Source organism: Ptychodera flava, chromosome 4 (assembly GCF_041260155.1).
Source record: "Ptychodera flava strain L36383 chromosome 4, AS_Pfla_20210202, whole genome shotgun sequence".
NCBI classification, from domain to species: Eukaryota; Metazoa; Hemichordata; class Enteropneusta; family Ptychoderidae; genus Ptychodera; species Ptychodera flava.
The window spans coordinates 48,888,352-48,914,620 of NC_091931.1; the positions used below are offsets into that span (position 1 = coordinate 48,888,352).

The following is a 26,269-nucleotide window of genomic DNA, read 5'->3' on the forward strand; positions in this document are numbered from 1 at the left end:
ACGAACAGTCGAGTTGACGTCAATCTCCTTTGTTATTGTTCTGTTGAGTTTGCCTTTGTAGCATGCCAGCATCTGTCAAATGGGACTGACGTAAATAAACACTGGACACAGCTTTTATCAATCGTGACGGACTGACAAATATCATCGCTGGACACAGCTATACGGTGTTCAATTCACAGAATTCGACTCCTATACCAACGCCGTATTTCTACACCTGGCGGCTTCGAAGTCTTACGCATGCTTTAATAACTCAGACCTGGCAGCGGTCAAATCAAAAGTTCGAATTTGGTTACCAACCCACAGCCGATTGGTCATAACAGACAGACTGCAACATACATACAGAAGAAACGTACCAGCTATTCTGGTCTCAGAAATGTCTAGGTCTGGTTTGTTTTCGTATGTCTGAAGGCCATAAATAGCGGCTGGAGTGTCATGGTTGAACGAGAAAGAGCGACGCAAATGTGAAAAAATCTTTCCACATGGTTCCGTGGTCGGTAAATACACACTACTACCCCCGCCCCAACCGCAACCCACATGCCGCGAACACGTGTCTAAGAAATAACAGCAATCATCAGTATCGTAGGTTTAGGTAATAATCGTGAAAAAGTCTTGTGCCCTGTGCCTGAAGCTTTTTCAGCAACACTCCTCCCTATATATAACAAGTGTGTTTTGTATGATTTACATAGCTCTTCTATCGGCGAAGAAGATGGCCAATGTCGCGTTGAAATTGACAACCAACTTCAAACGACAATATGTTATAAATCTACTTGTCTATAGATTACCTTAAGGACCATACACAGATGTTTCACTAAAACGTTTCAGACGAAGACATTGAAAGAATTTAGGAGACGAGAGTCAGAGAGGAGAGGACTTAACTTGGACGGTAATTCACTTTTGTAGATATTATGGAAAATAATTTGTTTTAATTCAGAAACTATAGAGTGGAATTTGTTACCGATGGTGAGCATACAAAATAAGTTAGAGTTAATGGATTTATGTTTTGTTTTATCCAGCGCCTTGAAGTCTCCACAGTTTTGCAATCAGTTGCTAGAATCTGATTGGCGTGTACTGTTTTAAATGACAGGACAACGACAAAGGGACCGATTGGAGTCTTGGACAGTTCAAGACTGAGTGGAGTTGTCTGGGCTTGATTGGACTATTTTGCAAACATTCCGTATATGAAGTTATGTATTAGATTGAGGGCAAGTGTGATGTCGATGCTTTTGCATCATGAGCACACTTCAATACAAAGATTTCCAATTCGCACGGTGGCAGGAAAAGAATTTTGAGATATAAAATATATGGCTCATCATTTGACAGAAGATTACTGTCATTCGTGATTTGATATCAGTAACAAAGGTTTTTCTTGTCTTTGTTGGAGAGTGATCATTTTTCTTTTATGTGACGTCTTCTAAATTCCTGCAATGTCTGGTTGTCGTCTGCGAAAGTGTTGTACTCTCCTATATTCTGGTTAAATCTAAAAGGCGCTCTGAGACCATGATAGACAGGACGAGTCTTGCTAAAGAATTCCAAGAATTTAAGCAGACAGTAGAAATTTACATGCTTTTCAGTCTGTTTCATGTTGCATTGTGTCATTAATCCAGGGCAGAACAAACTCTGTGTTGCCTGGTGTTGTGGCCCGGTGGTGTCCATGAGGTGCTTCATGTTCCAGAAACAGTGAAGTCTTTCATGACAATTTAATTCTCGTTAAATAACGGTCAGCTAACAAGATTTTCCGTTATTTTAGTTGCTTACTTGGTTGTATTACTTTCGCTTCTTATTCCAGCCCACATTATCACTTTTTATTTTATCTGAAGTTCTTAAGTAATGAAGCATAAAAGCTTTTATTAAATCGCAAAGACCAGGTTGTCGAACGGTTTTGCATTTTCGAAGATAGACCAATCAGATTTAATATTACTGCAAAGTAATCAAATTGACATTTCTATCTCGGTGACATAATATAGAAGTACACATTATACATATTCAAATTCTCACTATTTTTAGGAAATCATCACCACATCTAGATCATTCAATTTCAACATCACCGTCAAATCAACAGTTTACACGTAACATTTCTGGAAAGGAATGTGCTTGTCTAATTACTTCTGCCGGTAAATACAGAAATGTCATCATTTCATCATGATGTTTATTGTGAGTTATTGTCAATAATTATGCATATAATGTTGTCGATGATTACACATATGATGTCGAAATGTTCGAGAATCTTTTAATTGGTGGCCATATTTTGTAGTGCAAATAAAGATATTTATTCAAATAATCCATACATTTCTTTTAAAAGTGTAATAACAAGGAGATACAATCTCTTGACGGATAGAATGCCAGGATGTAACCCTATCATATATTCCAAAAGACGCAGCTCGGCAGGTTTTTCCTGTTTTCTTTTAGCTTGCTGCATAGACACAGGTTGTTCTTATATTTGACAATTTTATTGCCAGTTTGTCAGTGTATTAACGATTTCTTGGTCCATTTCCTAAAGCTTGTCGAAATAATTCGGTATTCTCTGCATCATGTGCAGGTGTGACGCGACTGAATTTATGTCCGGACATAAATTACATGGCCGAAAATACTAAGCCTCTCACACTCATACGATCTGTGCCGAATTGTGTGTTTCAGTGTGCTTGGAGGAGTAGACTGTGAAAAATGTGGATACACAAAAACAAAACAATTAAGAAAATTGTCATAATATCGCTAATACTTTCTTACTTACATCACTATTTATATATTAATATCAGTTGTTAGTAGTAGAAAAAATGTTATTATGGCAGCTAATACCTATTCTCAAATTGCCGTACAGTAAAATCGGTCTTCAAAGTAATGTGCATTGACCTTTTTTGTATGTGGTTCTGAATGACGTAATTCATAAAATGGACACTCGTACTTGTCTGAACACCTCTGCCTATATACCGCTACAGGAACGTATGCCAAGATATGTTGAGTATTGGCCCCAAAACGTTGTCAGATAGAGGTTAGGGGTCATACGGAGGACAGCCAATTTTATCATCTTGTCATCAAAGATGAGCATGATACACACAATAGGTGGTTGAACAAACCGGAGTACTCCCTAAGCCAATTAAAATCCAGTTGTCTTCGCATGTCAAAGTACATATACTCAAGCTTCTATCTGGGGTATGAAATATTTTTCGTGCCGACTGCTTTAACTGAGTGTTAACAAGAGACGCTTAGAACTCACAAGGAATTGTATACACAAACTAATGACGTGACTACTGACATGACTTGGATGAAGGGAATGCTGTGATTAAACTAAAGAAAGGGGGATAGATTTCGTAATTTCATTTCAATGGCAGTAGACAAACTGTCAAATTGACAATATCATGATGTAGTTTCCTGCCATGGCAAACCTTTCCTCTCGAACTTTATAAATCTGATGTGATATACAAAGCAGTTCCTTTGACTTTGCCACAACTTGTTTCGGAATCTCTTATCTCAAAATGAAAACTCTCTGAAAGCTGCTTTCCATTTCAGCTGATTGACAGACGACTTCGATGAAATCAGACAAACCATGTCCAGTTAATGAGGAAGGCTACTAAGGGAGAGACACACAGAATGTAATAGAGATCCCCAATCTCTCAACAGTCTATGCAGTGTCAAAGCTTGTCTTGTCCATTTCTCAAAACCGATGTGGAAGAAAAATGATGCTAGAGTTTTCATGGAAATTATCAAATCGTCCTGGCCTATGGAACCAAGTCGTTTCGTTTAAAGTCAACCACTCATAATCTTTCTGACATGGGTGTAGAGGACGCGGCGACCATGTTGAATTTCACGTTTATGATCGATGCAAATGAAAGCTAAATCGGTCACGTGATCCATAAAGATTGCCAGGGAACCGCCCTTCATCTTCTACTCTCTAATATTTATGTGTGTGCCCACTGTGACTGTGTATAAATCATTAATATCACAATGCAGTGCTCATCTCGGTATCATCTCTCCTTCAGTGCGAAATCTCTATTGCATATAATAAAATTTTAAAAGTCAGAATCTGAAAACGCTGCGATCGCACGGCACTGTAGCAACGAAATTCAATTTCAATTCACCAGTCTGGAAGTAAGCCATATTTTGAACCACTCAGATGCCGTTCTTTAAAGTTTTTAAAGAGGTACGGTGTCGCCATGCAAAGGAACATACAAATTTCGAACCGAAATTTGCGTGTAACACTAACGTAGATTTTGACAGCTATTAGGGAAATGTGCGTAGTAGAAAAAATCGCAATAATTTGAATTCATGAACAAATCAAACAAAGAAATCAATAAAATGAAATAAATAACTAAATAAGTAAATACATACGTACATAAATAAACAAATAAGTAAATTAAACAAATAAATAAATAAATGAGTAACGTTGTGGCGATTAAAATGGGTTCTTCACTACATTGAAGACCAGGTCAGGCTCAGTGTGGCTGCATAACACGCTTTGAACACGGAATGGAAATGATTTCTACACGACGGGTCATTCGTCCGTGACAAAGCCATGCTCGTTTGCAAAATTGGATTGCATATATAATTATCGTTACATTGCTTTGTTTTCAAAGCATTTAATGGCGCGTAATACCTACCTAGCGTTAGAAGTTAAACGGCAATTTCAATTTTCAACTAAGAAGATGATGCGATAGCTGTTAGCTTTACGGAATACATTCCATTCATTCCGCTAGTTTTTTCGCTAAGTAGCTTGGTGTCACTGCATAGCTTCGCCTTATTCTTCGATACCAACAACCATGCACATACCCTCTAGTTTGACCTACGATGCTGTGAAACTATTATCTGATAATTGGACGATCCTTGCTCTTGTCAGTCATACAAGAATTTCCATTTTTGAGGTTTAAGCCCGTTAATTGTGTGTGTTAATTTCTGGCCTTCTGCACTTTACTTACCAAACACAAAGGTCATTTGTAACAATAACAGATTTAAATTATTGGAATACGAAATATCATTTACCCGATTTAGTGTGAACTGTAACCTCTGAAATCTGACGTCGGCATTTTTTTCCACGCACAGGGTGTAAAATGTACAAGATAAACCCATGAGATTGTTTTTCTGCTTAATTAACCTGTCAGAGCGAAGAACGGGAAATGAAATGTAGAGAAATGAGAGAAAACACCGAGAGTGCGAGGGGAAATGTACTGTGCGGTTCAACACACGTGATCGATAGAACTGATTTGCCGTGTCAATTCTGACTAGCATGAAACTTTTCATGCATGATGTGTTCCCGTAAAGCCGCCATGTTCATGCTCAGTGGTCTTCGCAAGGGCATGCTACCTCTGCGTTAAAACCGAGCAGCCTGCCCGAACACACACGATTTGTTTTTAACGAGCCTGGCCTTATGGTATACAATAATTCCTCTGGTATTGTGTGGCTTTTAATGTTGTCTATCCGTACACGGCGTCGTCAATGACAGCGGTTGATTAAGTACGAATTGCGTTTTGTTTATGTGTCGAGAAATTAGTTCTTTCATTTTTTATGAGATCACGCTCATAAAAAGAGCAAGGTATTCCGTTTTCGCTTCCATTGCAGCTCACTTTCAAGAGCTTAAAGGACTGAATCGGTTATGAGATCAAAATACACTAGGCGTTAATATTATGTTCAAAGTGACTGTAGATTAGCTGATAGCAAGCAGAAAACACGCAAAATTGAAACTGGGTCAGTTACCGACAAAGCAAAAATACCTCAAAGTTTGTACATTCCGAGTATGCAAATTATTTCTTCTGCCATTAGACATTGTCAGAGGAACGGCAAATATACAGCATTAAATCTCGACTTCCTTCAAGTTGAATTTAGATAACTACAGTTGTACGAGAAAATATCCGCTTTCAGTGTTTGTTTCTTGGTTATATCAACGGCTGACCAAGGCAGTATTAACCTTTCAGGGCACCGCAAATTGGTTTGTATCTTCGAAAAAACAACATTCCTGATAATTTGAAAAGGCCGTTACCACAGCTGTAGGACGTAACCATCTGTGCAGTATTGGAAAATGAGGACAACGCAATGTAAAACAGATACGGTTTCATAGGGTTTGTACAGTGGCAGAACACCGCGGCCTTAGAGGGTAAAAATGTCACAGATATACTTAATCGGAATGAGGAAAAGTGAGGAAAACGAGTTTTGGCTCATCAACGACCTACCTGAAGATAAAGTCAAGTTGCCGCTCCGCAGTTTCATGATTTTTCTACCGTGCTCCAATTTCAGAATCGTATTCTTGGAGGAGAAATTATCTCTCATTCACACTTTGCCTTTCCTGACTCGATTGTCTTGTCGCCACAGACATTGAAGAGCGTCTATTATCTACATCGTTTTCCTGTTGTGTTGGTTTGCGTCGGGCTTTAAACTCCAGGTTGACCTCAGACGATTTCTGCGTTTCTCAACAGAGTAATTCCAGGTCAGACGAGTAGGAGAGCGCTGTACAATACGGCATTACATCTGCTATTCCGCAGTCAGCTGTTGATTGATTTAAAAGGCCAATAAAACATCCAGATATCTTGCACCTGTAACATGATCACCAGAAATCATAATAAATAATGGGTATTCGGATTGCTTGCGTAACAGCGCCACCAACGAAAAGATGGCGCATATTAGTATCCTTGCATAGATATAAGATAATTTCCGCACTAATGCATAAAGACGTAAATTATTGCTTTGGAAGATTTAGCAACAGCGACAAGAAAGCACCGAAGACGTGTTACAGCACAAAAATGATAGTTCTTGTAACATTTTATACTCAGGGAACTCTACATGAATTTCAACCGCAATTTTATTTTCAAGAGGAAAAAATCCCATAAAAATTTCATGTACCATATTTCTCAGAATTAATTCATAAACATTTGCTATACTGCACTATTTAGACAATATTTATCACCTTAAACAAACAAAGTATTTTCTATTTGCGGCAAGACCTTTGACCTTGCTTGGGGCAGGTTTTCACTTCTATCTGTAATTTCATTTTCGACGACTGTGTGTCAGTACTGTGTGTCAGTACACATGGTCTATTCGTCACTAGATGACGAACAATTAAAGCCCAATCAACCTAAGGCGAGCGCCATCTTCTTCTTAACTGAGTAAACATAACCATATTATCTGGTTTCAATCACCGTTCATGGGAGGAAAACTGCTTTAATTGAAGTCACAAATTCGAGTCGTTATATTATGGTCTTGTAACCCTCATTAAAGGCGTTTTTCCGTTTTATTGAGTGAGATTTAACACACAGTGAAGGTGAAAATTAAATAATAGGACAGCTGGCATACATTAGGTCTCACGATGGCGTTCAGTATTTTTCGGCTTTCGCGAACTGTTGGCATTTACAGCGGTACATATTTTCAAGATCGGTTCGGTTTCATTTTTGGTTGGCTCATCGGTTGTTGAGGTACGTCTCCAATTATTTTACGGAAAATGTGCGTGGAAGCGTTGCCCTTACAGTCTGTAACTACTTTCTGATATTGATAGAGACCCAAGATCATCTAGAACCTTTTCCATGAATTTATCTTCGAAAAAGCATTAAATCCAAAATGTATGTATGTATGTAAGTCAAAATGGCAGCAATAACATTTCCCTGTCCCTTGTATTAACGATGATGCAAATAATGAAATCGATTGCGCTGATAATAATACTGATCATAATGATGATGGGACAAATAACAATGACGATGACAATACAACGATACTAGCGAAGACGACGACGATGACAGTATACGGCCCTTCCCGCCTCTACCTCGTACACTCTGATATCGAATCCACTGCGTCGTAAAATCACGCTCAGTGCTAATACGCCATCTGTCCGACAACAAAACAAAATATTTAAAAGGCGTCTTTCATATTCCAGTCTACGGTAAAATAATCTTTGACTGAAGAAAGATGCTAATCCATATTTCTATTCTGCTTATTGGAAAGATCCTCGACCTTTGAAAATAAACATGGCTAGCTGACATAGCCTGCACTTAGCTGGTAAAAACCCTGAGTATCGATTGCAGAAGAGAAAATACGGCTTAAATATATATGATGAATTGTCCATTTTATCTGATAACTGTCATGTAATGGAATATGGACGGTGTTATTAGTAAAATACATTTTAAATTCGTGCCTATTTACGCTTAGCGCAACGCGCAGGCGCAGTGAAAAGAGAGAGTATGTTGGCGATGCGAGTGAAGGCCGGCTTATCACTCATGTAGAGGCGGTCTTGGAAAGCTTTTCTACGGTAGGAGATAATCGAAGACACGCTGCCAAGTCATTAACCTGGTTATCAAGGTGGAAGACGATTACCCGGTTTCCTGTGGCTATTGCAAGGGTCTGTAGCTGTGTGTTATGAAAGCAGACAGATGTTCAACGGTTTTGATAATTTGACATTTTGTAGACTACCTTATAGTTTCTATCTCATGGTTCACGAATATTCTTGATTTTAAAGTCACCAGTAGACTAGAGTCAGACCATTTTCCGCTGGATTTTACAATCAATTGTACTTTGAGTGATAATTGTGAGTCAATGTCAAGCTTCAATACTGATTTGGCAGCTACTGCAAGTAACAATTTCAAGAAGTATCGCTTCAATGCAGAGAAATTTCGTAATGAGTTTTTAAATTCAGATATGCAAACCATTGTGACAAACTTTACTGAAGCTGTACATACAGGTGATGTGGACGATGCTGTTATCAAATTCAATGCTTTATTTTATAATGCTTCCAAACCAGTGTGTAACCATAGAAACCCTCGTCCGACCTACGATGGCTGGTTTGACAACGAGTGTCGAAATGCCAGGAACAAAGTGTTTGCTAAATTAAACACCTATAGACGTACGCATTATCAGCAAGCTCTTTTAAGTTACAAAGTTGTTAAAGAGAATTATAGGAAACTTATCAAAGAAAAGAAAGAGATGTTCAATTTGAGTAGAATCAACGAAATCAAGTCTTTGTTAGAGGTCAACGATTCCTCCAAATTCTGGTCTTTTTTCAAGACTTCACGGAGTTCTCACCCTAGATCAATTACAAACAAAGACTGGTTTGAGTATTTTTACACACTTTTCAACCCGGAACAGACTGAGCAGAGTGATGCATATCGTCAACTCTGGGAAGAAATGAATGATGTTGTGCAGGATATTAGGAATGGAGAGGCATCATATACTTCAATCAATGACTCTGATGACATCATCAGTGATACCATTGACCAACCAATTTCACAAGAAGAAATTATTGAAAGTATTAAGTGTCTGAAAAACAACAAATCTCCTGGTATCGATGGTATTTCAGCAGAATTTTTTAAGCAATGTAGTGATGTTATTGTTCCCCTTTTACATACTTTATTTAACCATCTTTTCAGTAACGGTGTATTCCCAGTTTCATGGTGCCAGGGTGTTATTTTCCCTATTCACAAGAAAGGCGATAAATCTCTGGCTAAAAATTATCGGGGCATAACCCTTTTACCTATTATTAGTAAAATCTATACACGTGTTCTGTACAATCGGTTACTTTTCTGGGAAGAAAACGCCGCTCCACTCAGAGAAGAACAGGCTGGATTTAGGAAAGGGTATAGCACCACTGATAATATTTTTCTTTTGCACACTTTTATTCAGAAATATTTAAGCTGTAAAGGGGGGCGTTTTTACTGTGCTTTTGTAGACTTTGAGAAAGCCTTCGACAGAGTTCATAGAACAGCTTTGTTCTTTAAATTGGGTAAAGCAGGACTCAAGGGTAAGATGTTCAAAGCCTTGATGGCTGTGTACACTCAAGTCAAAGCCTGTGTACTTTGCAGCAATGGGATGACAGACTTTTTTAATTGTCCTCTTGGAGTCAGGCAAGGCTGTATCCTCTCGCCCTTTTTATTTTCTTTGTTTATAAATGATATCCATGAAGAGTTTATTAGAGATACATGGGTTGAAGGTTGCTCTCTTGGTATGGTGAAACTTTTTTACATATTATTTGCAGACGATTTGGTGCTCTTTGCTGAAAGTGTAATTAAGTTACAGAGACTGTTAAACCAATTGTCTATGTATTGCAAAAAGTACAAGACGAAAGTCAATCTCGACAAGACAAAAATTGTAGTTTTCAGAAATGGTGGTCCACTCCGTAACTACGAGAGGTGGTACTATGAAGGGAAAGCAATATCTGTTGTTTCTTATTTTAAATATCTGGGTGTTGTTTTTTCTTGTAGCGGTATGTGGAGTAAAGCGCAAGAGGTATTGGCAGATCAAGCCTCCAAAGCCCTTTTCTCACTTAATTCAAAATTACATAATTTAAGGGACAGTGCAATCACTATTTGTTGTAAAATATTTGACACAAAGATACTGCCTATTTTAAGTTATGGCAGTGAGATTTGGGGTTATATTGAAGGCAAACATTTAGAAAAAGTACATGTAAAGTTTTGTAAGCATTTATTACGCCAAAGAAAGCATGTCATAGATGTAGCAGCCAGAGGCGAGATTGGCAGACCAACACTTAGGTCATTAAGATTGCCTAGAATGGTAAAATACTGGTTTAAGCTATTACATACAAACTCGAACAGACTTATTTATCATGCTTATCAGGTTCAATATACCATGGCTGAAAATAGAAAGATTGCTGGGCATCAAATTTAAGACAAGTTTTGTTTTCTTATGGCTTTGCTGAAAGTTGGTACAACCAGGGAGTAGGGAATGAGGCACTGTTTTTATCCTTATTCAAGCAACGATGTAAAGATATTGATACCCAGAACTGGCACGACACAATCAATAGCTATAATAGACTTGCCTCATATTCATTGTATAAAACTTCTCTTTGTATTGAAAAGTATCTTTGTATTTCAATGAAGCCTGTTTTTAGACTCTGTCTAACTTCATTCCGTATATCCGCTCATAGCCTAGCTATAGAACAGGGGAGACACGAAAATTTACCTAGAATGCAAAGAGTGTGCTTATGTGACCATAGAACTGTTGAGGACGAATTCCATTTTTTATTGGTTTGTCCCTTATATAACAAGTTAAGAGTGAAATACATACCCATCGTTTATCACGATCCTCCAAGTTTATCTAAATTTACACGTTTGTTACAAACTGATACCACAGAGATTATTCGCAATGTCAGCAAATTTCTCTTTTTTGCTTTCAAAGCACGAAGTGAACTTCAAATGGATACTGTACAAACTTAAATATTTATATTTCTTCACTTGATCCTTTGACTGAAATGTATTTTCTGTAATGACTTTAGCACATAGGGCCGGAGGCCTATAGTGCAAATAAAACTTAATTATTATTTTAAAAAATAATTTGACATTCGGTGTCTTAGTGCATTCATATTGGCAAACACACACATAATTGTGAAACACTGTGTTTTGTCATGAATTGAAATCCTGACATTTTGTTTGATGTTGATTTTCAAGGGTCGCTTATATACAATCATAAAATATCAACATTATGAAAGGCTATGCTGAGCTGTAAGGGCATAATAACAGAGCGCTTGTTTACAGATAAGATTAATGCAGGCTGTACTAATGGTACAAACAATATCTTGATTACTTTCTGATAAAATAGACGCATTACATGCACCATTATTTCTGTATAAGTCGATCTTACTTGACCATTTGGCTCGTCACTGGCTTTGCGTGATCATGTATGCACGTCCTTTTTATCAATCAATTATTGAACAGAGAAGGAACTCCATACCGTTTAAATTTCTCAGTGCATGGCTCTTTTAAGATTGAAAGTGCCTTGAAGGTAGATTTTGGACTCTCATATTTTACAATACTTTTCTTACCTGTTACTTGTATGGTCTATTTTAAAGCCTGCGGAGAAAGAAAAGTTTGCACCTTATTGTTTTTCTGAAAATCTAAAATTTAATTTTTCTCCATTTATTCTATTAGGAATCGTGGTCATCATGAATTTCAAATATCGGTAAAGTTTTGGTTATTTCTTTCTCTCATATCAAACTTTGCCTGGTCACTCCTGACATTTATTTTTGATCATTAAAGGGAATGCTTTAATCTTTCCCTAAGGAAATTGAGCAATAGTCTCATTTTCTAGGCGTGTGTTACCTTTAGTGGGTGTTTCTCAAGGCAACGAAGGATTTCTAATATCAGCTAAGTGAAAGACACTCTAATGAAAAACTAATGAAAATTGCCCGGATCCTCCATTATTGCACATGTTCAATCATAGGTTGATCTTTTATCCTTTCTCCCTGTCTATGTCTTCTTGCTGATACTAGTACTTTGCCTAACACCCACTCGTTCTGATAGCGACGCTAGATCTGTCAGTGACGATCAGTCTTTCTTGGGGGGGGGGGGCCTCCTGAACGAAACGTGGCTGCTTCCTCATGTAATTTACGAAAGTTCATATTTTGTGTTCGAATGTAATAGTGAGAATTATTCATCCACTGGCAGACGTATTGGTATTATTAAACAGCTGACTATCTTCTATGACACGATTTGACGATTTCACTGATATAGAGGTTTTTGATTTGGTGTCAGTACTGTACTGAATCTTCCAAAATTTTTATAACGTCGAGTCGATTCTTAGCGCTTGCAACCGAGTAGCCAGAAAAAAGAAGTGGCATAATTTTGAAGATGAAGTCTGTCTGGAGCAGTAGGGTACTTGTAAAGGCTTTATAGCGTCTTATTGATTTCCTGATAAAATAAACCAGTGGAAATATTCCGTTTTAAGAAGTGAAATACTATTGACATACAATCATCACCTTTGTCTAAGTTCCAAAGACTTTACGAGTGGTAAAAACGAAGGCAAACTAAACGTGTACATTTCTTTGTCTTTCATCGCCATTCAACTATTACAAAATAGTTCCAATTGTGTTCATGTTCATCACTGCATCATGATGTCTCAAAGTGACGTAACCGGCTTGATATGCCGATCATTTTTAGTGTTCCTGCGTACAGAAACACTCAGAAAATACCGGCTATATTTTCCCTCCTTTTGACGCAATAAAGACAGCTTGAATTATGGCGCGGTTTCATTTGTAATTTCTCCTTCGGATGCTAAGGTTATTTTTCTCCTGAAGGAGGTGAGGGAATATGGCCGATGTTTTAAAATTACAACGCGCATGGAAAAATCAGAAACAGTAGAAAAACGCTGAGATGGCGAGCGTCAGTTTAACAAGATCAGAGGCGAACGACCTTTCACTAACATCAAATGAGACTAATTCGAGTGTTCCTGATGTCAGACATGACGTTTCACCCAAAAAGCTGTGCAAATCGTCAACACAATGACAAAACCGAGATATCTATGGTAATCGATATAGGAAGCACAGTTATCTAGGGACGAGAAAATTTGTCCGTAAGTCAAAATACAATAGCTAGGAATCCGGAAAAAAGTGATAATTTTGTCACTGCGACAAGCGCCCTCATTTGTATTCAGTTCATAATTATTGTGAAATACTACGAGGCAGTGATGCATTTATGGTGCGTGATAGGCTCTTAATACTCTGATTTTGAATTTTTCATAAAGTTTTGCGACCAAGTCTGAATTACAAGTCTGAATGGCAGTTGGGCGAGCTTTCATACGCGTTAACGAGGGAAAAATTGAGGCAATTGCCAGCCTAAGACAATGCCAAACATGTCGAGGGTCAGCTGAAATGTAATCCCTGACAGTGACCGAATCATCATGGAGTAGCTCCAGTCTAACGATATGCCATGGCAACAACACTGCAGCGTGAGAGAGAGATATGATTTTGACCTTTCACCCGGAGAAAGAAAACCAAACCAAACCAAAAGTAACTTTGATGTATCAGATGCTCTTCGTCTTTTCCATAAATGTACGCTTATGGCGAGGACACTAACTATGTGATTCGATGTAATTTCTTGAACCGTTATCTGCAAAATTTAACGAAACATGTAAGCTATGTCAACGTGCATTCTTTAGAGACTACGATCACACAGGCACAACGCGTAATGATTAGAACAGACTCGAGGACGACCTTTGGCTCCCAAAAAACTTTAGACAGGGCTAGACTCACAGTTAACGTTGATATTGAAATCGAATTCTGAGGCAAAGGATAGACTTGGACAAAATAACAAGACTTAGGTCTCGAAAGAATCCACTAAAACCCTTTTCAAAATCAATTTATAGATCTTTCTCCTAAAAATGATTAGAAGCTAATAGGAACAACAGTCAACCCTAATGTCTTACAAAGTTCTGATAGTCTACTCAAAGAATTCAGTTCTAGGTAAGTGCGGCGCTGTTAGTACATGTAGTGTAACCAAAAAAAATATAAAAGATATACGCGGGTTATGAAGAGAGAGAGAGAGAGAGAGAGAGAGAGAGAGAGAGAGAGAGAGAGAGAGAGAGAGAGAGAGAGAGAGAGAGAGAGAGAGAGAGAGAGAGAGAGAGAGAGAGATCTTCAAAGTAATTTTTCCTGAGGCCTTCATTCTCATTTACATGGTAGGGGAGTACCATTACACTACAGATTAAAGAGGTGCTGAAATTCGATAATTAATATTTATTTTGATGGCGACACTTTGAAACTATCTCTGATGCAATAAGTAAATGTACGCATCTCAACAATATCATGTGGCAAGGGCATCTTTGATAAATCCAAAGGTAGGTGAGTGTGTGTGTGTTTGTGTATATATATATATATATATATATATATATATATATATATATATATATATATATATATATATATATATATATATATGGAGCTCATTTTGCAATTTTGTTAGACAATGAAATTCATGCTTACAGAGATTGTTGTTCACAATTCTGACAAAGTTTGTTTTATGATATCTTAATTGACTGATCGCCCGTTTCTTATAATGTTAACAATTAACCCGGCAGATACTGATGTAATAATTTGCTTTGCCAAGGTGGCGCCATGGTGTCTTCGGCGTGCCTTTCTTATATATTAAACGATATTTTCTAGTTTTCAAATTATTCAACCTACATGAATCACTAACATGATTAAGGACATCATGATAACAATAAACTCCCTCACGAAGAACCTGACTTATCTAAAAATCATGGACTACATGCGGATCTCAGTCTGTTTACTGCTCGGCGATAAAGGCGTTGAACAGTGCTCACAATGTTTCCATTAACGGTGACATACATACATACATACACACACACAATATATATATATATATATAGAGAGAGAGAGAGAGAGAGAGAGAGAGAGAGAGAGAGAGAGAGAGAGAGAGAGAAAGAGAGAGCTAGTTTGTCATTGCTGACGGTGCATGGATACACGTGTATACGTGTTTTCTTTGTTAGTGTGGATGACCGAATTCAGGTCCGGACTTGATTTTAAAAAACAACAATGACCTGAGTTTGGAAACTAAGTGTCAATCTACTGTTCTTTCATGGAAGTAACGTATACCTTGCAGTAACTGGCTAATATTTGTCGCAAATTTAGACTTATTCATTTTCGTCTATCAGGCGGAATGAAATCAAATGCCGGGTTATGTTCTGTAAAATCCGTTTTAATCGTTTTCAGTCTCTGCCCCTCTCTATAGTTTCCTCTCAAGGGTGATATAGAGCGGCCTCGGAGGTCATACAGAGATCAACGCGAAGAGGAAATGAACGAGCCAATCTATACACCATGGTTTTAATAAGATTTATAATATTGTAATATTTTCGTAGAGAATAAAGAGGACGTCTACAGGTGAAGCAAGATTGGCAAGACATGACCCTCCGGTGACATTTTATATAAATTTCTACGTATAATTGTACGGAATCGATGAAAAGTGGCCAACAAATCCGTCATCGCGGCGAGTTTTATTCCCATGCCAACGATTAGCTGTCATCGTTCTTTCGTTCCCTCGATCCCAATTGGCTACGAATTAAGAGTGCATTAGATTATCCCTCACAGTCGGGTTTTCTTTTCCCCATCCAGATATTTAATGGTACTGCCATTCTCCAAGTGCAATTTGCATCGCTCTGTACATTTAGTAAGAACCCGTGTCTAGGGGTAGCGGAAACGTAGCCTTTCACGCGACGATATGCTGAAAGTGGCAAAGACCATATCCCTTCCGATGTGCTGAAAGTGACAGAGAAAAGGCAGCGGTGTTTGCCTGCATTCATTCATTGAGAAATCTATCAACGGCAGCATTTTGAATGTGCAGTGAATGAAATAACCTACGCAATGTAAATCCGCTCGTCGCCATCTTATATGATAGACCTTTTTATCGGCGCAAATTTTACACAATGCTTTCCAGGCGGTAAAGCGTTTGAAATGTGGAACACGATTCCATGGAGTTAAGAAATTAGTTTGCCTGAGGCCCGCACTGCTGACACTGTGCAGTCACGCGCGCTTGTTTGCTGAAAAATAACGCACTTTCTTTAATGCGAGTAAATCGAAATTACATACAAAAGTAGCAAGTACATCATTTCTAGCCGAGGCTTGGGAACTCTGATGGGCATTCCAACACAGTTCACATATCACATTCTTCTCTGTCAAATACTAGTAGCTCATAAATATCCTCACTTTACGATAACATCCGGGACATTCTTCCACAATAACAATGTAAATTGAGTGTGTTCACATGACCCAGCGATATGGGTTGTGTCAGCTTACGCGAGGAAGCCATTTCAATTAACTGAAGTGTGTAAACCCATTATGTAAAGGTGATAAAGAATGTTTTCGTCAAATATTTGTACAATATCGGCAACGCGTCGCACATTGTATCCATAATATTTTTATTCAAATGATGACCGTATAAGATAAATAATTGTAAATTGTATTGTTTTGTGTGCATCAGCTGGCGTTTTGATATATGTATGTATATGTATATGTATATATATATATTACTTTGCACTTGAAGTAATTATATATATATATATATATATATATATATATATATATATATATATATATATATATATATATATATATATATATATATAATTACTTCAAGTACAAAGTAATGATATCTTTTACTTAAGTTTCATCCTACTTAAGTTATCTGTTGTTTTTGTTATTACTTTGTACTTCAAGTAATTAAGTAATTTTATGTTATATGTTATGTTATGTTATTTTGTGTTTTATATATATATATATATATTATATATATATATATATATATATCATTAACGCGCTCATATATATATATATATATGTATATAATATATATATATATATATATATATATATATATATATATATATATATATATATATATATATATATATATATATATATATATATATCATTAACGCGCTCGAGCCCGTGATCATACTGTGGAATAAAATAAGTGAAAATACCCCCGTCAATGTAAAATGCACAGGCATCGTGGTAATATGTCGGTATAGACATGAATGAGATATGCGTAATGCGATTACACGAAAATGATAGCGTTCGCTATAAAATGGAGGCATTGTAGAAAGTATCGTCTCATGACCTAAATATCACTCACTGCCAGGCACTGGCGCATTCTATGATATAACACAGTCACTGTACAAACATGTACAGTGGAAATGAATCCATCTTACTGAAATTGACGTCGTAAACAATGTGCGAAAACAGTTATCAACATGGTTTTTTGTGCCTTCCAGTTTTATCCAAACTGCCTTCTGACCAGGTCTTCATACAGTATACAGCTAGATCAGTGTGACTATTGGTAAGATTTGTTCGAGGATGGTAACAAATCAATAATTACACGTACCCTTTAGTGTGTGTACACCTATATGTAGTAGGTAACTCTTGCGGTTGACTCCCTCTCCCCCCACCCACCCACTTTGTGGTTCTCAGAGGCTGAAGCTAAGAATTCAAATTTCGAGACAATGCTTTGTGTCCCAAATTCACTTTGAACAGACTGGCCGCCTCTTTGAAAGCGCAAAAACAGTCTGAGCAAGCTGCTGGTGGATGTCTTCTACGCTAAAAGTCAAATCTAAACTTCACTATTGAAATACTGTGTCATTGAGGAAGTCCAATTTCATAATCCTAAATTAGATGTGAATGGGTGATACCAATTTTAGTCTTCAACGCGTCGCATTTTTCTGTCTCAATATTCACGAATGAGGCATTAATGTTATTTAAGGGGAATGGCAAATAATTGATATTGAAGTTAGTCGCACCCATCTGTTTTCATATTGAAGCAACAGTTTATTTAGAAAGTTGATATTAGGTTAAACGTCTCCTTAGACGTTTTCTATACACGTTCGCTGCTCTTTACAACTGAATTAAATGATCGACTCAGGGCTAGATAACGGTACAAGCATTGACGTGTTGTTTGTTTTCAGATACAACCTCCTTTCACACGATTGCAAGAATTCGCTTGTCCGATATTTTCATCTGCAGTGACTCGGAGCACGGTATCTTCAATTTTAGCCATTTGATTTTATACAACTTGTGGGTAGTATGACAGTTTTTCAGCTTTATCTCGACATACCTTGATTTTTCAAATTACTGGATACATCTTTAAAAGAGAACAAAAGGCTAGTATAACGTAATAGTTCATGTCCACAAACACTAAACCAGACATTGAGCACGGCTGCTTAATATTTTGTTTGAAAACACACGATCAACACTATATACAATTTAGTTATTTAGTTATTAATATAGTGTAAAGCGGCAGCATTGTCTATCATCGACAATCCTGTATGCTGTCTATGATACATCGTGTTTTGTGGAGCGTTTACTCAAAGCTTATCTTTATAGACTGCCTTTTAATCAGATTTTTTAGGTGGTATTGTTTCTATTTTTTGCTCTTGTTCAATTTTGTAAACCTTTTAAAATCAATTTGTACTGTAACTTTTTAAAATTTGTATCAAACGTCACTGATCACGTTTTATGTGGATTATCATAGTAGACAAATAATAATTATCATTGTCAATTATCATAATGGTTCCCTCGTGCACGGAAAACAATGAAATCAGAAAAGATAACCCTTTTTGTAGTTGTACGAGAGGTTAATTGGCAACATAGAATCTGTATATTTCAGCACCATAGCAGCAGTATATCGGTGATGAAAAAGCGAAATCGTGTACGTACAGGACATTTAAACCATGTCTCCGCGTCATTGAGCACACACATAATAGCTGCAAAACCATTCCAGAGAGGTATTCGTGTCATACGTTCATGAATTCTACGGAACTTGAAAAAATCAGGTTGAAAATCTATCCTAAACAGACTTGTGTCCTCATTAGCCTGGGTTTCTGGCGTAGCTAAGAACAATAATATTACGTTTAGGAGTCTAGAAATGCAGTACTTGCTGTGTACTCGACGGTGTAATAACAACGTTCGGCTTTGGAACTTTCAAAAATTGCTGCACGAGGCTACCGAAGTGGGTGTCTTATTTCTCGTCTGTATTGTCTGCTGTGTGTGTTTCAAACGGTTTGAGAGCGAGAAAACCGCGTGAACACCGATAGCTACAACAGCTGTGGAACGTTTGCAAAGCCCGATTATCTAGCCATTTTACAGCATCGGATGCCGAAATGTACAAACTCGACGCATAGGGAATACTCGTTGTTATTGAATTCTTACATCACTAAAGCTTCCGCCAGGAGCAAAAGACGTGTTTGACTGGGACCTCGTCTGCTCTGTTAATAACGATAATTTTAGTGACTGTCTCCTGACCTTTGGATTGTCGACGCAGTATAATTAACGCATCATTTCTTCTCGGAGCAAGCTCACGACACGCATTGAGCTGTTCGTGCAAAGACAGGCTATTATTTCGTCTGACTGAAATATCTCTGCTCACACGTATTTGTTCTTGCCCATATCTTTAATGCTTGAATTTCAAATGTTCGCCAACTCATCTAACATGGAGGATTTAAAACAGTTGTGAGGATTTCTATAGGCGTTGTTGCAACTTACTCATTCAATATTTACTGTTGGGGCTGGTCCATAGATAGTATGCATTGATAAAACAATGGCTTTCGCAGACAATAGCAAAGTAAGAATTCGTCCTAAACAACCTTCTTTTATATTGGTAGTGTTAAAAGTGCTTGAAATCACTTGAGCCTGAGGTTCTGTGATGATGGACGATGAAGCTCTGTATTATACAGAATAAAATATTTTCCTAGCGAGAAACACGCAATATGAAAGAACAGCTTTGTTGCGTTGTTATGTCATCATGCCTACTTAAGACCAAATTTGCTTAGATCAACCCCAGTTTAACCTCTGAGTGGTTACATGGTTCTTTTAAAACGCGCCGTACTGAACAACGAAGGTGACGTTTAAGTATTTAATTTGGCAAGTGCAGGTGTTAAACCTCTTAAGACGGTACAATAGGAGCCACCTGGGTAAATCTAGCCCTTCTTTGTGGTGCACACGTAGCACACTATCACGATAGATCATTTCTATAACAAATGCAGTCAACACGAGAGGGTTTTCACAAACTAGCTGCCAATTCAGTTGCATGTCACAGCGACTCGTCGTCATAGAAACGGCGATGAATCGTTCTACTTATGTGCTCTCAAGGACATCCTAGCATGCTCTAAATGTTCGGCATTTCTTGCGTAAAGTCACAAAAGACTCCAGGATAGAATATGTCATTTATATGGCTGAGGACTCCCTTGTGTGAGCGATAACTCGCCCTTTACAAATAAATCCGAATTGTCTCGACGACAGGTCTACTATTCCATCAGCAGCTGTAATTTTACTTCTTTTTACATGAATCAAACACTTTCACGTTACCATAACGACTGCACAGTAGATATTGCAGTCGTTCAGAAATTCGAAACGTCTTCAATCGCATGTTGATTACAATGAGTTTCTTAACAAGGCTTGAAGAATTAACATGATATCGAATCTTGAGTTTTGCACATAGTATAATTGGAGATTTGAAAATCTAGAATTACAATTACATTGCTTTTGCATCACAGCTGCGCACGAACTGACACCTGGGTTGATAGTCATAAATTAGAGAGACAGGCAATTCGCACCCTAACAACGTTACAGGATATTACGGACGACATAGGCTTATTGTCGGCGCGGACTGAAGATAACAGGTATTCAGTTTATGTAAAAGTAAGTCTGATAACGATATGGGTCCGCACGTGACTGAAAAGATATGACGTATTCGATTTTTACAACGTCTGGATGGCATGAGATGTCCCTCACGTTAGTCTGCATGTTTGTGTGGACACAAAGCAAAGTCTGTATACTTAAAACATGTAGGCCTATACATGTATAGGGAGGATAGAGGACGCATTTTGAAGTTCGCGAGGCGATTATTACACAGGCTGACACATTAGCTTATCGATTTCAACTTGAACTTTCCTGTTAATGATAACTTCAGTACAAACAAAGCCACATTGTGTAACGTTATCGATCGCTCTTCTCTAATCGTGTCAATTTCAACAGTGAATGTTCAGGATGGCTCCGCGTTAAAACAACAAAATATGGTGGAATACTTTCAAAGAGCAGAGCGCGTCATCATGGATAATAGCCATTTCCTTTCTCCTCAACCCATTTCTGATTCCGATTCCTGGTTCAATTATTTTCCACTTGAGGTGGGTTTGATTGATTATTTATAAGACCGCCAACGTACCATGCTTTACGGATTCTCATTATCGAAATTGCTAGCGTTTTCATGACATGAAATGCGATCAAACTTCTCAGCACATATGCTATAGACAGTGTCGCTCCTTTCAATCGGGCAATATCAGTTAATTTGCCACGTTCCCCTACAGCCGGAAAAAAAATCTATATTCAACGGTTTTGATAAATTCATCAGTTGAGTTTGGGCAGGATTGACTGATGCAAAGTAACAGTAACAGCAGTAAAATGGCATTTACGGAGAACAGGCTGTATAGCTGCAACTTTTATGACACGTGACTTGGTAAATCCTCGAACGCTCGACGTTTAAAACACAAAAATGAACACAAATACATCATAACTACTAGCACTGTCTACGCGAGGAAAAAATACAAATGACAAAACAATACATTCCTGTGTTATGTTAAAGAGCCTTCATAACAGAACAAAGGTGAACTGTCGACACTACTTTAAATAATTCAGATGTATGTCATTTATCTTTCTATAGGTATACGCAGCTGATAGAAATGATGTCGCTGTTTTCCTTCAATGCCGGTATATTTCAAGTATACGTCAACAGCGTTGCAATGTTTGCCATATATTCGACTGAATAGGGCATGTACAGGGTTCATAGAGATATCTTGCGATTAAATCTTCAGTACCGTCATGCTCCACGATATCAGTGTCCGAGATCATTTACATGTATGTGCATGTGTGTGTGATCAAGCTTTGATCAGACGCATTGGTTGGCGGAGATTCTCAATGCAACATAAAAGATCTAAGAGAGAACCATTTATCAATTTAATAATAAATACACGCATACATTATACTGAACAAAACTGAACAAATCCATTTGTTATTTTCAGTAATGGATACTTCTACTTGATGTTTTATCAGTAACCTAAACGGGCGAGGAACGTACACGGGCACAGAGAATAAGAATTCTTGACGATAGAGTCCAACCATAGTGTCAATACTTCATCATCATGTATATGAGAGAGAGAGAGAGAGAGAGAGAGAGAGAGAGAGAGAGAGAGAGAGAGAGAGAGAGAGAGAGAGAGATTTGCAGGGTAGTTCGCTACAGTTATCAGATAGATGCTATATACATGGTTTTGGACACGTTCTATCGCTTCATTTTAAATGAATAATCGCATTCAAGATCTCAGGACGTTGCATTGAGCAGCTACAACACTTGAATATTTCATGGCCCTCCTCAGCTGATTCGCTTAAAGGCTTTGCAAAAGAATCATTCATCTGTATTTATGGCCGCGTAATTGGTTTCAATATTTTCAACCGTGCCATAATTGCAAGGGCGACCCGACCTTTTTATGGCACCCGCGCAGGCAGGTTTTGGAACCAAGATTTTTTTAAAACTCGTTTCACTCGTTGAGCGCTGTTACTATCGTTTTCGGTTTCTAAACAAGCTTAATGACGGACTTGTTGTCTGAGGAATACGAGACTCACGCACATGTCCGAAACATGGTCTGATATCACAATTAAATGGGACAGAAACAATTTTGCGAGAAAGGGAGAACTAAACTTCCTTTTCCCGGATGACAATACCATTTGTTATCTCTTAAAAATGAAAAAAGGCGGATAGATATCGGCAACATTTCAGCCTCGCTTTACTATTTGGTTTATGAAAACCTTAAAATTTCTGAAATGAAAACTGAATTTGTCACAAGACATTACGCCTTCTGTAATCGCTAACTTCAGAAACACCTCGGCTTCATGAAGAATTCAGGAAAATGCTGTCATGACGTAAATTTAGGTAAAATGTGTTCATGAACGAACAGTCTGTATCTTGCTATTTCAAATATCCATAAACGGTGAGCGATATGATGGAAATTCATGTCAATGTATGACCCTGGCGTACCGTAGAAAGGGATGCTACGAAAGGATCATGTTTTTCCAGGAAATTCACGTATTTGGACATGTCTCATCAGACAGGACTCTGTAGACAGACAGAACATGGATAGGCAATACATAGATGCTCACGATAATCGTTAATGTGCAGCGTTGATAAGTTTTTGCCCTGAAGACACCAAGGGGTTACCAAAGAAACAGATCTCACCAGGTTTCGATTGATAATTTCGTTGAGAAAGTAATACCAGCAGCAAAAAACCCTGACCAGGTATTAAGCGAACATATCTAGATGAACGGGTGAATTGGAAAGGGGAAATATGAAAGAACAAAATGATTATCGCAATATATGAACAGGTCATTATTTTGAGCATATTTAATATGAATGAACTGTCGCAATAAATGATCATGTTAATGTCAATTTTACAGCAGTAAATCGCAAAAATGCGATTTATGTAAAATATACTTCAAGTGTATCATTCCCTTAACGTTAAATTTGTGTCGGTATGATTTTAGCACGCGAGATATTAATTATGCTGTTGGCAAAGTAACCCTGCTAACCCATGATGTCGCATCGCTACGGTCTGTTCAACTCAACCTCTCCAGTGTCATGACCGTGAGGTGAAGCTACGATCGCAAAGAGGTGATCGTGGCGTTCAGAGAGAACGTCGCCCTAACAAACTGGTAAAACAAATCAAATTGATGAGTTCAGAGATCGGGGGGGGGGGGACGAGTTCAGGGATTGGGGAGGGGATTTACATCTGCTGTGACGGTGGTACACAAACACACTGATATTCTAATAAGAAGTCACACACACACACGAGTCTCACCGAGAATTATTAAACGAAGGGTGAATTCCCGTGACAGTTTTCACTCAGGCATGTTCAGAGTGTTCTTATAGCCTGTGCAGGCCTCTGGCAACTCAAACTTCCTACGCTTATCTTCGGAGCAGAACTTGTAACTCACAGGGAAAAATTAATACTCTTGATATGGAATTGTAAAAAAATAAACCTTGGTGAATAGTTCACAAGGTTTGACTTCTGTGCAGTTGATATGACACGTGTTGAAAGGCGTACTTGCGTTCGGAGACATTCCCCAACCGGAACGTCCGATAAGTTGTCACCCATGTACACAGATCATGTATGAAGGAGACGCAGATAAAGTTGAACTACATTTAAAGGGCAGGAACTGGTTCACCGACAAAAGTGCACCAACTTGATAGATCTGCTTTGTACACGTTCTATAAATATCACCCCGTTATCACGCCGTCGTCCACGGCCGTGACGTCATCACGACTAGGTGTATCATTCGTATCAGTTGTCTCCATCAAGACACGCAAACCCTTAAAATAAAATGTCACATTGCCTGATAGCTTGTATTTTTCACTTCTTCATTAATATGGTTCTGCGTTGTCTGCAAGTCGCCGTTGCATACAAACTTCGGCCATTGCTGTCATAAACCAACAGCGATTATTCTGATCCGCCGGTATTCGTTGTATGCTTGATACTAAGGTTATCGTTGTTTTGAATGCTGCTAGTGTGCATGGTCTGATATAGAATCATTTGATGGTGAATTCAACACGTATGCAAACGCTAGTCGCATCAATTGGCGATGTATGGACATTCCAGTATTGAATGCAAAGTCGACAAGGATTGTTCCTTATCCAATAGATATGTTAACAGTATCTTGTAAATTTTGGGTCCGACGAGTGACATTGCTTGGCCTTTCCCTTTGCCTGCGTCGAAAATCAACATTGTATTTGATAAGATAGAGCAAGCACGCTCAAATTGTGTATGGTTGGATTGTGGTGATACTGTGTCATTTATTACCAGCCACTATTTTCAACCGTGTGAAAAAAATGAATCCGTAGATCACCTAACATGTACCTCTGCACAATTCCACTGACTGTACCGAAAACAAAAACTTGGAGATCCTTAAAAGGTGAATGTTGTCACGTGCAGGTGTTGAAGAGAAAATATTGATCTCATTAATTTAAGAAGTCGCGGTGCTTACCTTTTGAAGTTTGTGTCTTTATGCAGAAACTTGCCGAATCAGCCGATCCATCGAACGACGCACAGCCGATTCCAGTCAGCAGTAATTCCCAACTCTGTCGTCGACCATTGGATTGCAGAAATTTCTCCAGAAGCTGTGTCAGCGACCAGTTGATCTAAAAATTATGGCCACTGCTATAAAGTAGCTTGATAACTATTTTCCAGTGTGTGTTCCTATCAATGGTTACGATTTTTGGTCATTGTTTTCCTGCCAGAAAAAGGAATACGCGAACTGTGTGGGTTTGTCTTATCGATCCACTGTCACACGGTTTGAATTGCCAAGCTAGGGAAACCACTCTCACTTTATGCAAATTTAAGGACCCTGCAACCAAGCGAAAAAACTTAAATGTTACGCTCTGATTCAATCACGGTGAACGTACAGTTAGCTCTTTTGTGCACTTGGTGGCGTCCTAAAAATCTGAAGTTTGATGGCATGAAGTATTTGATTTATCATGCGTTGCTGGTAAACTGTAAAAAAACAGTGTAAAGTGTCACTTGTGTAGCTACAAAATTATTTTACGTGATACCAAACAATTTTTATTTCAATCGGATCTGAAACAATTTTAAACAAACGTGAAATGAGACGATAGGCATACATCAGTAAGAGAGGCAGATGTGTCTGTGAACTCAGCGGCCCGTAAAAAGACCACAGGGGAGTAATATAGAAGTGGGTTCGGGGAAAAATACTCTCGTGTCAAAAGTGTTCATTAGATCCGCCCGAAAGCAAAATTCCTCCTCGATATGAGGCTTGTGAAAACAATTAACTCCAAAAGTAGAAGAATAATAACTATTTGTTTTCCAGCCATGTAAATGTCATGTCGTTTTTGTGATCGCACGAGCTCGCGATGATGGGTAACGACGGCGACGACGACGACGACGACGACGATGATGATGATGATGATGATGATGATGATGATGATGATGATGATGGGGTTTCGAGAGAACT

The 26,269-nt window shown here is 38.1% G+C and overlaps 1 protein-coding gene across 8 annotated transcripts in view; it reads right to left on the bottom strand.

Moving 5' to 3' along the window:
• Positions 1-25,645, bottom strand: part of LOC139132044 (neuropilin and tolloid-like protein 1) — a 48,208-nt gene extending 22,563 nt beyond the window's left edge. For 2 of the 8 annotated variants that reach the window (XM_070698429.1, XM_070698427.1), the window contains exon 1: positions 6,156-6,391. In XM_070698429.1, the coding sequence (XP_070554530.1) occupies positions 6,156-6,252 (97 nt within the window). In that variant the 5' untranslated portion in view covers positions 6,253-6,391. Of the gene's footprint in view, positions 1-6,155; positions 6,516-11,740; positions 11,769-25,285 lie in introns of those variants that run through there. The other 6 variants (XM_070698431.1, XM_070698432.1, XM_070698433.1 and 3 more) reach the window with 6 other exon arrangements.
• Positions 25,646-26,269: the final 624 nt, after the last annotated feature.